Here is a 16011-nt window from a genome sequence, read left to right as displayed (position 1 = left end):
GATTTTCCCACTCTGGGAGAAGTGAGCTGTGGGGTGGGGGGGTGGGGGGAGTCTTCCCTTAGTGAAGTGGTAAGCCACAGGGCCCCCTACCCCCAGCACCACCCCCATCCAGGCTGCTTCTGGTAGCCTCACAGCAGAAGTCTGGACCCGGTTGCCAAGTAGCCTCGGGGCCCTGTGCGATGGGCCCGGCTACTCCCTGCGTGGAGGGGCTGCCAGTGGCGTCCTGGGACTTAATTTCCTAGGCTGCAGGTGCCAGTGATGAGCTCAGAGGGAAGCTGCGTCCCAGAATCCACCCACGTTAGCCCCGGGAGGAAAGAGACTGTTGTAAAAACACTTTTTGAAATAACTGCTTAGAGAGCATTTTCAAAGCTCTTCATCCAGGAGAGTGCTTGAATTCAGGGTTCAAAATTGAGCCTGACTCCGTTAAGGCTGCCATAGAATCCAGCAGGCCAAAATGCACTTTCAATTTTTACTCAAACCCTATTGGAAATGGAAGCTCGCAGAGTATAACCTGTACAAAAAAAATAGGAATTTTATCTGAAAAGCCAGGCTTCCTGGAGGGTAGGCATATCATGGAGTGCGGTGTCGTACATTTTATTCATTTGCTCAAGTTGCTGAACAAAGTCTGGCAGATTGGGTGGCTTAACCAATAGAAACTTTTCTCATATTCCTGGAGACTGGAAGTCCAAGATCAAGGTGTCAGCAGGGCTGGTTTCTCCTGAGGTCTGTCTCCTTGGCTTGCACATGGCCGCCCCCTCTCCGTAGCTCCTCACATGGCCTTTCCTCTGTGTGTGAGCATCCCTGGTATCTCTCTGTGTGTCTGCGTTTCCTCTGCATAAAAGGACACCAGTCTGACTTGATTAAGGCCCACCTAAATGGCCTCCTTTTAACTTATCTCTTTAAAGACACTATCTCCAAATAGTCACATTTTGAAGTACTGAGGGTTAGGACTTCAGCTTATGAATTTTGGAGGGACATAATTCAGCCTATAACCAAGAGGCAGGTACTCAGTAACTAAACATTTGTCATTGTCAAAATCTCACTTATGGGGCAAAGCTAAGGCGCAAAAGGCTCTTAGCACAACAAGCCTTTCCCAATCCACAGGGTCCTGCTCTGTATCATTAGCGCAGCCTTTGAACTTCATGAGAGAAATTCTGGCTCCTGGTTAAGCCTGTGGTTGAAGGACCACGTGAAAGGGTACCTGCTGGGTGAGGGGGATGAGCTCTCCCGCCCAGCATGCAAACATCAGGTGTTCTCTGCCTTGCTGAAGCAGATGCTATCAGATTTTGGGCTTCTGCAAACTTAATTCAAGTAATGATTTCTTTGTGATTGGCACATTTGCGTTGTAGCAATACTTCAGTTCACCATATTGTTAGAATACACAATAGTCATTTAAGATTATTTGATCAGCACTAAAGGGTTTTATAATTCATTTATAAAGTTGTAATGGGCTTGAGCATCTTTAGTATAGTTTAATAATATAGCATTTTATGGCTGGCTGTAAAATTTCAGATTACGGTTTTAGCAATTGTGCCATTCTATTTTACAGTTTAATAATTGTTCAAATGAAGAAGAGTAAAGTTCCTAAAAACCAATTTAATGACTTAGAAAAATAGCCTTTATCAAAATCTCATGCACACCTTTAACAAACCCAGATGTCACCTTCTCAACAAAGGCAGAGCATGCCACCTATTTTTCTCAACCACAAAACCCTCCCAATTGAGCACACAGAGCGCCGTATCTCTGAGTTTTAAATTCTCTCTCCCTTTATTCTCTTTTATCCCTAATCTCTGTAGCCAGAATAAGCCTATTTGCCAAGCACGAGGTGAACACCAGCTAGGCCAGCAGAGCGTCGGCAGGAACAGGGCGTCCGTGGGATCTCTTTCGAGAGGGTTCTCCATTTCCCAGCTGGCCCCTTCATCACACTGCGTCAGCCCCAGCTCCTGACTCAAATAGTCTTATTAGTGCCTCCAGATAACCCATAGTTCACCATACCAAGAAGTGAATGACAAAACAGAGTCCTAAATTCTCATATAATTGTATACTATCACTAGGAGTGATAGAAGTGTTAGCATATAGCATCAGGAAGAAGGCACTATCTCATGTTGTCATTGGAATTATAGCTCATGTTATTGTACTTCTGGGATTTTCGAGAGGGTAAGTTGTCAGACAACTGAATGCAATAGAGGAGGAGGCCCTGGACCAGGTATACAAACATGGAGCACATGGAGCATGCCTTGGGAGTACGGTCCCAGGACCCTCGGATGCAGCGTGATTCTAGGGCAAACCAGCTTTGGCCCAGCTTTGTAACACGGAAATAGCAACAGTCAGGGAAGTCACAGGCACTGGGCACCTTCCTGTCTGGGATGCCTTCCAGGGTCTTGGGGTTCACAGCCCGTTTCCACTCTTTGTTATAAACAGTGGTATTGGTATGGGAATGGTAAGGAAGCTGATGCTGAACTACCCACCTGGTAAGTAAGTTGGGCAGAGGTCACCCATATTGGCTAGCACCCCTCTCTTGCATCAACCTGAAATGATATGGGTCCACTTTCCTCTGTCTCCCACTCAGTTCTATAGTTGCCTCCCCCTTCTTTGTCCGCTCCAGCAAATTTCTAGGTGAAATTCAGTGTTGGTTGAAACAACTTAAGGCTGTCTGTCCCAAGGGCATCTGGGTAATGATGTCACAGCTGGAATCCATTCTGGCTGGCCAGGGACAGGTGTTTACTCCAAGTTTCAACTGTTGTGTCCACCTGCTATCTGCCCCAGCTCATGACAACCTCCATATCATAACAGCGAGAGGGGTAGCATCTTGTGATTCCGAGGTCCTGTGGGAAGCAGGGTCACCACCATCGTTTACTTCACTCCGAAACCAAGCTCACTGTGAGATAATAAAGCCTAAGCATGAACTGTGTCAGAGTTTGACAAGGGATCATGCAAATAGGCCAACAGTGTGGCATGGTTAGTTCTCAAAGCTGCTTTTGTTTTTTTCCAAGAAGAAGAAGCTTAAGAGTAGGAAATATTGAAGGATCAGGCTTTTGCTACAATAAACTCTAACCTTCCTGTGGGCTCCAATGGTGAGTAGTTTAATCTCCTTAATCTTGGATTCATCATCTGTACGGGAATAATGAACCCTCCCACCTAGGAGGGTTGTGATAATTAAACAAATTAAAATTCTTCAGCACAGTAACAGAGCCTCTAGCACAGCAGATATTTTATTATTATTTTGTTATCTTCCTGGTTGGTCTGCGCTGACCATGTGACAGAAGAAGTCTGTGCTAAGGGGGAATTTGATGACATTTTGCCCAAAATTCATCTGGAACATGAACTTGGGCATCATATAGGGTGAGTACCCTGCAGAAGTGGGCCTTTGGTTGAACTAATTTTTTATGACCATCCATCTTTTTTTCAACCACTGTTCTCAAAAGATGAGAACAACTTAAGGATGGGGATGGGATGACCAGGCTCCCTCTGTGCATTCTGGGAAGAGCCATTAGGCCACCTGCACCTGTGGTCCCCTGGGCAATAATGCCGGCCCATCAGAGGGACAGTAATTCAGCAGTCAGACAATCGCTTAACCCAATTTCTGGGTAATAAACATGCTTAATAAAAAGGAATAGGGTGTCTGTACCATCTTAGCTATAAATATGCTCTCTCGTTCTGGGTAACCTACAAGAATACATCTGAGCACACTTAGATCACGTACCATAAATAAATCCAATTTCTTGTATCCCCCACTGACCTCTTATCCTTAGGACTTTTAGCCAACCGTGGCTCCCTGAATAATTGGCTCTGCATGTGCTTGAGCCACGGACCTCACGATGGAAGGAAAACAGCTTTGCTCCCATAAGGTGGGGTTCAATGCAGGGCTCCCCTCCCCTCCTCTCTGGGGCCCAAGAAGAGTCACATCATGGCTGAGGCTGTCTAGAGAAGAAGCTTAGGATGAGAGGCAGGCGGGGACACTGCACGAAGTTTCCCCCGAGGGGCTGTCTCCTGCCCGCCCCTCTGAGGCAGGCCCCTCAGGTGTGGCAGGAGACATGTTCGCCTCTGGGCTCCCTGGGAACAAAACCCACCAGGATCGGCCTGACCTCTGACTTGCGGCAGGAGTCACATTTGCACAAGCTTCTCTGGTTTCTGGGGTGAGGCTTAGGAGGACCCCCTAGTGCCTTGTACCCCCTTTTAGCCCCTTGGTTGAGGGTAGGCTGTCCGAGCTGGCTCTGTTCATGCCGGCTGTGTGACCTGCGCTTATCCCTGCCCCCTCAGAACCTGCTACCCCAGTGATCACCAGGGTAATGAGAACTACTTCCAAGGTTGATCAAAAGATTGCGGAAAATTATGTGGGTCCTATCTCGGAGTCACTATATGCAGGGGTCTTGGAGTCAAAGAGCTGAAATCTCAGTATAGTCAGCCTAAGCTGCAGAAACCTGGGCAAATCCCAGCCCAAGCAAAGAGCCCCAAGTCTGTACAAAAGGGGAGTGCTCCCCTCAGAACGTCCTTTCAGCCCTTGGGAGCATTCAGTAAAATGCGGCTGGATTGCCTTCCCTGCAGGCTCTCATTAATAGCAGTCATCACAGTCATTATCCTGATGAGCTTACTTGGTTCCCTGCTCTCGAAAATACTTTTCTCTGTCTACTTCAAGCACATTTTCTAAAAAGTTTTTAAATTTTTGGCGGTCACCTTGTTTTTTGCAGTCCCAACCGCGCTCCTTCTTGGGAACCAATGTGAACAGAAGCCCTGGGTCTGTTATTTGTCCAGGCCACGGCGTTTTCTCTCAAACCCTAGTTACCACTGTCAGTCACAGAGCCATTACGGGGCCGCACTGAGCTGCACGTAAGTGCGCAGGAGAATGAGAGGCTTAATAAATATTATCTGATGGTGATGAGGATGCGTGTAGGAGGAGATGGGCCTCCTGCGCTTCCCATCAGGGAGCACAATGCATCTTTTCTGTTGCTCCTGCACATTTGCATTTCCGCCTTGCCCGTTTTGCGAAGACAAATGTTTCATCAGGGCCTCCCCCCTCGTTGCCTTTACACGTGTTATTATGGCTGAATGTCTGCGCTCCAGAACGCTTCCCGCACCCCAAACCAGAACGTCTTTCACACATTGTTTGGCATAATCTCATTGTTAATTAGGCATACTTTTCTAAAATACATCTCATAATTGCTTCTGATCTGCACTTTTTACTAACCAAGCTAGTTAACCACGAGCTAAAAGCACACAGTTTTCTGATGGCATCGGCAAGATGAGTTTGCCCCAACCTGGAGAAAAGCAAAGTAGATGGGAGTTGATCCTGCGCAGTTATGGAAAGAAGCAAGGCCAGCTCCGGTGCATGTTAAGCTCTCTGCTGTAGACGGGGCCTGCACACGACACCTGTCATTAGCGTTAAATCACAAGTGTAGGGCTGCAGCAGCCTTTTTATGGCGCGCCTGTCAAGGCCAGCCCGAGGGGCTGCTTAGCTAATGGAGGCCTGTTGATATATCTTCCAGGACTGTATTTCTTGCACTGCATTCATTTTTAAATCTAAGGAAACACACACACTCATGAGCCAATTGTATATAAAATGTTCACAAGCCAAAGTACCTTGAGTGTTTTCCGAACCCATGAATGACCGGCACAGGGACCACAGAGAGGCTAAGAGATCATCAACAGCAATGTAGATTTTAAAAGACTCCCACCCAGAGAACCTTAGCCAGCTGACCTCTCCATTCCCCTGTAAACATTAAATGCCCAGCACAGACCGAATGCCCTATGTGGCTGGCCTCTCTCCTCTGCTCACTTCTGCCCCTTGCTCTGTCCAGGTGAGAGGCAGGCTTAGAAGAGCCAGGTACATTTATTTGTTCTCAAACCTTTGTGGGCTCTCATATTTGGTAGTTTGCTTACATCGTTGAATTAAATATTACGTGAATGATTGAAATAAGAGCTCAAAAGAAAACATAGTTTTTTCAATGAAACCTAAGTGGAACACATTGCAAAAGGCTAATTCCTTAAAAAAAAATAAAAAAGAAGAAGAAGAAAGCCTTTGGATTAGGTGTGAGTGACAAAAATTATAAAAATGTAGAAAGAGACTGTGCAGAGAGTCCTCTGGAGGTATAAAACAAGTCAAGTGTCCCTCCTGTTTTAAAGAAACTAAGACTAGAAATTGTTAATTATAATTCCAGTCTTAGTTATATAAGACTGTGAATTACAGGTGTAGCATAAACCAGGGGCCTCCGCTCAGTAAACCCCTTCTTTAAAAAAAAACTTTCAAAAGAGCGTGGCCTTGCTCCTGTATCCAAAAATCAGTAAGTCAAAGATATTCGGATTTAAAATTAAAATTTTTATTATAATACATACAGTGAAATATTATTTAGCCTTAAAAAGAAGGAAATCCAGCAGTATGGGTCAGCAAGAATGAATCTGAAGGACATTATGCTAAGTGAAACAAGCCAATCACAGAAGGACAAATACTGCATGATTCCACTTAGATAATGTGCTTAAAATAGTTAAACTCATGGAAGCAAAGAATAGAATTTTGGTTGCTAGGAGCAGGGTGGGGGGAGGGGGAAACGAGGAGTTGTTCTTCATATACAGTTGCAGGAATGCAAGGTTACATAAGTTCTAGAGATCTCTAGACAACCTCATGCCTATAGAAACAATACTGTATTGTACACTTAAAACTTCGTTAAGAAGGTAGATGGCATGTTAAGTGTTCCTACCACAATTAAAAAAGAAAGCTGTGAAATTTTAAAAAGTTTGATACAAATGTATAATTTCTAAGTATGTAATGATTTTGTCCTTTAACTTACTCCTCAATGACTTGATAACCTGTAGGCCCAGTCTCCAATCCTGTCAGGTAGGGGACTTTCTACTTTAGGTTCAACTCAAATCAAACAGTTCAACTTGGAACATCCCACAGGTGCCAGAAATCCAAGAACTTCCAGATTCTAGAACATGAATATATGTCACCTTCAAGGCCACCTCCTCCTTCCCCCCTACCGCCCCCACCCCCAACCCTTCCCCACTCAATCTGGCAACCCAACCGGGATCGGAGCCTGTGCTTTTTCCTGATAAGGAAGCTTGACTTAAAGCCTCCAGATCTTCCCTCACCCCCTTCCTATGGCCAGATCCAACCTGCCCAGAGCCTGCCAGACTAACAAATCTTGGCACCCTGTGGGCTTCCGAACCCTGTGCTGAGTGAAATATCTTTATAAGGTCTTCTTAGAGCTTGATGTAATGAAAGCCTTTGGCTGAGGTTCAGACTATATGTAGACACAGTTTCTTGAAGGGAGTGGATAGAAGAGACAGGGTAGAGAAGCTGCCCAAGGATTATCACCATGCCCTTCTCAGAAGGACGCTTGTTCCATCCTACCCTTGTCCTTCTCATAGCCTCTCAGCCCTCCCTGACATGTGCTAGGGTCCGTGGGGCTGGCATAAGTCAGCTTGGAAAAATGAACCCCTTCCCTGCCAAGCACAGGCTCTGAGGCACAAAACCCCAAGCCCAAGGGCTCAGAGCAGACCTTAGGGAGATGTCTGCTTGTTTTACGTAGCTGACTTTACTGCGCATTTTTCAGACCAGTGGTTGCAAGTGGTTGTTACCAAGTTTGTAGGAAAAGCAAATCACCAGGAAGGTGAGTTTCAGAATGGACAGTGGAACGGCTTTTAGAAAGGCTGGCCAACCGCGTGTGACCAGACCAGCAGTAAAACCTCCCCTGGCGCTCCCAAGTCCAAAAGGCAAAATCCGAAAAGCTGAAGGGAGTAAAAAACTACAGCGCACTGGGCACACTCCACCATTACTTAGCTTGGATGCAGCAGCAGGCAGCTTCTTTTCTCTTTTTTTATCGTGCAGAAATTATCAGTCAAATACCTATAGAATTGTTATATAGCAAGTACTACCCATCAGATCAGGTATATATATATCTGCACATTAGATCTATAATGTGTAATCAGGTGAGTTGGTTTTATTAAAATGCAATGTGAAAAATGCAGGCTCTGAAGCAGGTTAGTCTGTTCAGTTATCCTTCAGAATTAAGGACACATCCTTCTTCCTATGTCTTATAAGAAAATGTAAGGTGCATAGATTTAAGTTGAGAAATGGCTGCGAGTTTCTGGACTATTTCGGGAAGAACTCATGCAATGATTTTCCCTAGCAAAGGTCCAATTTATGCTGCAGAAGAGACTCATATGCTAATAAACTGCTATTGACAAGTGTGATAGATGCAGCTAGGTACTTAGTGAGTGCTGGAAAGCAAAGTTGATTGCATTTTACAGTCTGTGTATTTCTCTGTTTATTGCTTGTATTCTGTCATTAAGCAAACAGGTTCCTAATATAGCAAATCTCTCTAATCAGTAAAGCAAGGGAGAAAAGAACCAGAAGCATCATTAATTATGACCATTTGGCTGCAGCCTGGACAGTCTGCTACTATTGGATTGGACAACTTCCTTTGGTTTAATTTTCTGGAGGTAGAGCATAAACTGGCTTTTCTTCTGTGTGGAGGGGAGCAGAGAAATGTTCCATACCCTGCTGGCTGACAGCTGCCTAAAACCCTGAGATTAAACACTGGCTTCTCTATAGAAAGGGAGTCCTGGGGCCGCAAATGCCAGGTTCTGAGTGGGTGCACTTTTAAGTCTCCAATTCCATCAACAGAGGAAGTGTGCGGCTCCAAAGCCCGACTCTTGGCCCCCGAGGCTGGGGAGAGCCTACTGTGGGCAGAACTGGTGTGTGCATGCGCAGTGGCTCATGAGCAGGCTCAGCTCGGAGCTATAAATTATGTGCGTTTCTGTGCGTTCTGTACAGCAAAGCCATTGGCACCACGACAGGCTTTCCAAATGCTAATCACAGAAGTAAAAAGCAGGAGAGTCGGCAGTCTGACTCCAGGTAACAGAGGTTAACAGCATCTAATGCATTTATTAACCCTCTAGTGCCAGGAGCCGGTGAGGTCTGGCCCCATAATTACTATGCCATGGAAATGCTATTATGTGATGTGCCTGGACTTGCGGATGACTGCCAGTGACAATTTAATGACAATGCCGGACAGGCTTATGAAGTGCCTAAAGAGCAAGTTCTCAGGATTTCCAGAAGGACAGCCGGGCAGCTGTTTTCAGGATGCAGACTTCGGGGTTCTGTGCTTTGGTGGTGGTGTCCCCCCCCATCCCCCCCGGCTCCAAGTCAGGCCTCTTACGCCCCGTAACCATGCACCTATGAATTAGCTGTTGGGAAACACTCTTTCCTAAAAGAGATTAAATAATTCATTTTCAGCAGGCTGTCACAATGGCTCAAATTGACTTTTAGGGAGATGAATATGTACTCTTCCCTTCTTTTTCCCTCTCCCCTTTTTAAGAGACATCGCATTTTAAAGCCACAAACTGTAAGGGTTCCTGTCTGGGTAGGTCGGGCTGGTGTCCTGTACAGACTGGTAATGAGCAGGGCTGCCAGCTCGCAGACATGACCTTGAGCGCTGCGCCGACACTCGCGTTGTTACGCTTTTGGTTTTACCTGTCTAGAACTCAGCGATAAAAGGTGCTCTTCCGGTTTCTAACTTACTTTCTATCTTATAAGGTCTGAGGCATTTGTTTGTCTTTTTTTTAAACTTTCCTGGGACCATCCCAATTTTCATCAACCGAGATAGCGTTTAAAGTATGTAAATATTCTTTGCAAGAGTCGAAAATGGGGGACACCCTGTAATTTGATGTTAACATTTATCATTCTTGACTAGCAGACAGTGATAGCTTGATGGTGTTTTCAAAAATGCTCAGGATAAAAGCTTTTAAAATGTGGCAATGACAGATTGCTCGGGTTTCTACAAGGGGCCTTAAAAGCCAGATTTTCATAGGTGGACACTGGAGCTGCGTAGGTGGATTTCTGACCTCAGGGGTCCCTGGCAGGTTCAGGCTGCATCTAGGACTGATGGTCAAATGCAACCAGCCTGATATGCACCGGTCAGATTCCCAGGCTCTGCCCCTCCATCCACAGCTTATGAACCCTGAGAGGTCCTGGACATCCAGCCAGTCATTCTTCCTGGAGTTGGTGGCATTCAGTCTAGGCAGATCAGGCTCACAGAACTTCCTGAGATCCCTGCCAGGTTCAGCTGGAACCCCGTGACCTTTCTGCACCCAGACCTTTCAGTGGGAAGCTGTGTGAATCTACTATGTAAGCAGAGTAGTTAAAGGCCTGTGTGTGTGGACTACTGAGTCTCTGGAGTGCTAATTGCTTCTGTGTGTCGAAAGGTGTTTTACAGGAGAGAAGGCATTTGCTTGGAGCATCTGTCATCCAATTACACCACCCAGAATGGTCCTCGAGACAAGATGAGCATGGGGCTGCTGCCCCCAGATTTAGTGAAGCTAGGGGAGTTACAAGGAAACAAAGTCAGAAGTTGACCATTTCCTTTCCACAGAGGCCAACAGGATGCCTACTTTCAGGGAAGAAGAGCCCAGAGGCTTTACCGACTTGGAACCGGTCTAAATGCATCTTCCCATGTGATTTAACAGTTATTCCAGCCATTCCCAGATAGAGGGCAAGAGCCTGGGAAGTTAGACCTGTGCATGTCCACCTGGTTGTATGCCTATAATCCTGTACATAGTTGAACACTCAGTGACTAATAAGGACCAGAAATCGACCCATGCAGATCCATAAATCGCTTAGGAAAATCTGTTAAGATAGGAGACTTTTCTAGTGTATGGGTGGAAGCCCCTTTACAATCATTTAATCATGGTGACTACTCTACTAGTACTTCAACGGCTGCTTGAAGTGACTTAAGATGTGTAACTAGTGAGTATCTCCGGTTGTGTATACAGTATTCCTTCACTTATCGTGGGTATTATGTTCCAGAACCCCCCGCGAAGTAGGAACCTTACATTTATTCTACACTCTTAAACCTACATAACAACATACGTATACAGTACCCGCAAAATCCCGTGATATAGCAAAAAAAATCCACAATAAATAATTAAATATGATATTTTTTAAAATCCTGCAATACAATGAGGCCATAATGAGTGAACCGCGATATAGTGAGGGACTGCTGTATAATGAGGAAAACACCGGGTGCTGGTGCTAATTCTACAGAACCACGTCGGAAGGAGGCCTACCCAGCCCTTAGAACTCTTAGAGGCCACTCTGGGCAGTTTAGCTGTGAGCACAAGTCCAGAAACAGCTTGAAGTTATAATGTGTCCCAGACTGGAAGTCTGGCCGCCTTCTCTGCACATTTTAGTAAACTTCTTTGTCATGCAAAGGCCTTCTGCAAAAGTTTATGTCTTTTGTAGATTATGGCCTAGAAAAGAAAAGACAGAATGTGATGTTTTAGGGCCACTTTGGTGTCTGGGCACAATTCCAATTTATTTCTTGAACAGAAATAAAACGTGATGTTCTACACGTTATTCTCTGCAGGTAACAATGCAGTAGATCAGATTTTCTCTCAATATAGGTTAAAAGTAGGCTTTGGAGTAAAGTTCAATTCCTCTTCCAATTTCCCCTCTGATCTTCTTAAACATAACATTCAGTGACCTTTGAACAGCCTGGGGATGCTTCCCAGTGTCTTATTCTTGATGCCTGTTTAAAGGTTTCTATTTCATATTCACAGCTGGCATGTATGAAATATACATGAAGATTATGATGCCTCCTAAGCAGCATTATGGCCTATAAATTACTCCTTGGGTGAAGATGCTATCATTTCAGCTAGCATGTCTTCAATGAGTTGCAAAGTCTTCCTGCAACAGGCGGCCTTCCAGTGCCTTTCATATGGAGCTGCCTGCCCAAGATACTCCTTGATTCTGGTGTGATGCTTAACAGGGCCATCCTGTTGACAAATGAGCTTTTTGACTTTTGTTGCCATTGGGCTCCTATTTGAGTGAGTAGAGGTCCTGGGAAGGGTTGTGTGCATTTGGGAGCAGGTAGAGCTTGAAGAGTCAATCATGCCAGGATTCCCTGCGAGAAATGATGTAATGCAGGAAAGAGCACATTTTCCTTCAGGAGTATTAGAGACCTGGTCTATATCCTGACTCACAAGTAAATTGCTCTGTGACCTTGGATAAGTCACTTAACTTCTCTACACCCTAAATATTTACCTTTGAAAAACAAGAGGGCCATATTGGGTCATCAGGTTCCATTGCAATTGCTTGAGCAATGGAAAGTTTCCCTCAACTCAGTTCTCAGGTCTAAGCCCAGTGGAGACTTGTTCTAGGTGCAAGGAATTAGGGAACTGAAAGCTCTCACAGCTCAGCTCCCTCCCAAAGGAGTGCTAAGAATGCTGGATCGGGCATCTGTCATGCCCTGTACGATTTCTCAGTTCTTCAAGGGGACCCATCTGAAGAGTTCCTGCCCTGTGTCTTAGGTCCTAAGCTATGGGTGGTTTACTGGCTAGAGGGCCACCCCATGAGCCCAGGGACTACATCCTTTTGTTCATATCACCATATGCCCAGCATTGGAAAATAGCTTGGTAAGAGTTGACTGGAGTGATGAATAAACAAACAAACAAACAAACAAGCTTCAGTAATACCTCTCTCTATATTACTAAATGGGGATTTTTCATGAAACAGTTTTACCTTAAAGGCTCTTCCCCAAAATTAACATTTAGAAACATAAATTAATTCAAAATACAAGGGACTTCAAAACTTTGTCCTTAGTACCTTCGCCCTGTGTTGCCTCTATCAGCCACAGGGATCTATTGAACCTTCGGAATGGGGCAGATCCAAATTGAGATGGGCTGTGTCATATTTTGAAGACTTGGAATGGAAAAAAAATGTAAAGTATCTCAGTAATATTTATATTGATTAGATGTTGAGATGGCAAATATTGGATTAAATAACATACATTATTAAAATTAACTGCAGCTGTTATGTATTTAATTATGTGGCTACTAGAAAATTTAAAATTATATGTGGGACTCACATATTTCTATTAATAGCACTGCCCTAGACAGTTGATTAATGGATCATCAGTAGTTACTCTTTCGTATTACGTGGGAGTTGTTCTATATGTGTGTGTGTGTTTGTCTCTCCCCAGGCACAGAAGCTGAAATCCAACGTATCGGGCAGTACACACCTCTGTCTTTCTGATGTAAGTTATGTTTTTTCTGGGTCTCCCTGCATTTCCAGAGACAGAACCTTTGGGGCCCTGGAGCAGGGTGTGATGTGAAGGGCTCAAAGACAACAAGGTTCCCAGTCCAGAAACAATGTAAGGCACCCTCCATGCTTCTCTGGCCTTGCAGCAAGGTAGAGTCATCGGACCCCAGCACACAAAGTTAGAACTAAGTGTGGGACCTGGCTGCCCATCTCAGAGCTGGGCCCAGCATGAATACCCTTGTTCCGATGTCACAGTCACATAATACCAGGAAACTACTCTCACTGCTCACCGGACGTCTTCTATCTACAGCTCCTTTCATTGCCATAGCAACCCAGAGATGTCTAGGGCAGGCCATGTTACTCTCCCCAATTCAGAGGTGAGGAGATGGATGATGCTCTTGTGATCATAGGTCACTGTGTGAGATGCAGGATAGTGGGATTGAGCAGGTGCTGGAGCAGGGGTGGAGGAATTCATCCTGGGGAAGGACAGCTGTGCTGGCTGGTAGGCCGGAAGCCTGGGTTCTGGTTTGGGTTCTCCTAAATGGCAAGCAGGGCAGGTTCCTTAACTATAAAACCTAGAGCTGCATGGCCATGGAGGGAAAGACTACCACTGCCTTCTCTGCTGGTTTCCGACACAATTTGTGATCCATCTCTATCTGAACCAGTCCTGGCCTGGGCAGGTTTTCCCAGATGATTCTTCCTGTCCCCCTTCCTTGATGGGGAAGGACAGCCAGCATGCCTCCTCAGTCCATGGTACCCAGAAGGAGAAGGGTTCCATATTTCAAAGCTACTGGGGCATCTGGGGAGAGAAGGGGGATATGTGGCAGCTCACATTTTTTCCCCCCTAATCTTTAAAATATGTAAGAGGAGCAAGAAAATACATGTTGAGCAGACAGTTGACAAACGTTTCTGGCTCTCACCCAGATTCATGATGCTTCCCATAAAACCACAGTCAGTGAATTGGTAAAGTCCTGGGTCAGCTTTGGTGAGTGACAGAGCTAGTTAGGGGTTAGGGGGTGGAAGAGAGAAAGATGTGTGGTTAAAACACACTGTGACAGAATGAACACATGCGGTGATGGTAATGAAAACGTTCTTTCTTACAGCGTGATTACGAAAAGGACGGTCTCGCAGATGCCTCCAGCCACATAACCACAAAATCAATGGCTGCTCCTCCACGCTGTGGTCTGAGTGCACGGCTGCTTCTGGTGGTAACTGCCCTGCCTGCCCTTTTATCGTTGTCTTTGGTGGGAACATTGTAGCTGCATTTCAAAAACAATATGGACATGTAAAAAGGCAAAAATCAAGCTATCTGTTTCCTGTCCTCTTGTATATCTGAAATTCCAGTTTTAGGCGCTCAGTTGAGACATTGCTCAGACAGTTTTACCCTACTGAAACTTTTTCTTCCTTTTCTTTTCTCTTCTTCTTTTTTTTTTTAAAGAAAGCTTCTTGTGATCCTTGGGGCTTCTATGGGATACCCAATGCAGTGCTACATTCCAAATTCAAAAGTCTTTAGGGTATGTTATATTGTAAAGGAACAGTGTGGAAATTTGGCTGTAAAGCCCACTGGGGCCATGTTTTTGATGATGATGATGATGATGATGATTTTTTTTTTAACAATTTAACTCTGGCCTTTACTAGCTAGCAAAAGAGTATTGTCCAAGAATCTTCCATATTTCATGCAATGGCTTTGATTTCTGATGACATAACTGCAGCCCGACAGGTTTTTTGGTCACAAATCAAAGATTCTCATCAAGAGAATCCTGGCGGACTTTGTGTAAACAAGCTTGAACCAATGTTCACCTCTCTGTATGTACGGTCCTTTTCCACGCCAACATTTATGTTCTGTAAACAGTTCTGCACTCTCCTACCAAACAAAAAGCACCTGTCACATCCAAATGTAGTGTCTGTCTTCTAGTGAAAACAGAGAGTGAGCGTGGGAGTGAAACCCCAGAGCCTTGGTCCTTGAACGACACTCTCCTGAGCCTTACCCGAACGAGAAGCCCTTAAAACTAACCAGAGTCAAATATAGCGGGAGCATCGTCGCTCTAATAATACTCTTTACACACATGAGGTTCTATGTAGAAAAAAAATTTACTACTAAATGATTTCCTCTATTGGCTTTCTATATTTTGAAGGTAAAGATATTGTCTCCATTTTTTTACTGATGGTTTAATACAAAACCCACGGAGCTCATTTTCCTCTCCTAAGCGGTGTTAGCTCCGATACGAACTTCCCGACTACAGCCCGTCAGAAGCAGACTCTTGAGGAGCCTCGTGCTTGAGCAGAAAGCTCTCCACCCCATTACTGTGGACAGGCAGGAGGAAACGGAGGAGCCAAGTGCTGTCTCTTCTCATGTCTTGGCTTGCAAGCGTGCGTAACTGTGAAGAAACCGGTGGTCACTTGTAAGTGTTCTGCCATGTCAAATGGCACTCTGGCCATCAACGCAATCCAGTACCTCGGTTTTCATGTTGCCTTTGTCATCAGGGAACAAAGACATGCTCCCCTCTCTTCTGAAGCGGATCCATGCCAGGGTCCAGAGTTCTCCTCCTAAGGATTGTCTTTACTCCCAGCTGCGATGGCTGTTGAGAGCGGTTTGGCCTGGAGGTCATCAGGAGTCAGCTTGCACCTTGCTCTGTGTCCTCCGTTACAGACCATGGCTGACGATGCGAAAAAGAAAGATTGATGGATCAAGGTGAACGTTAGGTCTGCAGAGATGAGCTGGTTGGCACAGACACCCAGAACAGAACAGGACTGAAGATATAAGGCTCATGCGCTGAGTACCGTCTTCCATCGTTCTCCCCTAAGTAGACCCTAATGTGCGCTTTGGAAATCTGGTTGAAATGGTGAGATTCAGAATCTACAGCCATCGATGGGGTGCTGGTTGCCATCTTTCTCCAAAACCAAATAGAGGAGAGGTGATTCCCCCTTCACAGAGTGCGGGGGAGCATTGCCTTTCTTGTCACATCCGTAGAGGGGCC

General features: G+C 45.3%; 1 protein-coding gene across 1 annotated transcript in view; it reads left to right on the top strand.

The window, feature by feature from the left end:
- Positions 1-14419, top strand: part of GFRA1 (GDNF family receptor alpha 1) — a 193098-nt gene extending 178679 nt beyond the window's left edge. Inside the window, exons 8-9 of the mRNA XM_090279561.1 lie at positions 12975-13028; positions 14137-14419. Coding sequence (XP_090135687.1) covers positions 12975-13028; positions 14137-14292 — 210 coding nt within the window. The 3' untranslated portion in view covers positions 14293-14419. The remainder of the gene's footprint in view (positions 1-12974; positions 13029-14136) is intronic.
- The last annotated feature ends 1592 nt before the right edge of the window (positions 14420-16011 follow it).

Source organism: Furipterus horrens, unplaced genomic scaffold, assembly GCF_987537825.1.
Source record: "Furipterus horrens unplaced genomic scaffold, mFurHor1.1.pri manual_scaffold_5, whole genome shotgun sequence".
Lineage (NCBI taxonomy): Eukaryota > Metazoa > Chordata > Mammalia > Chiroptera > Furipteridae > Furipterus > Furipterus horrens.
Note: the sequence above shows the minus strand (reverse complement) of the source record. Positions and strands in the feature narration are given on the sequence as shown.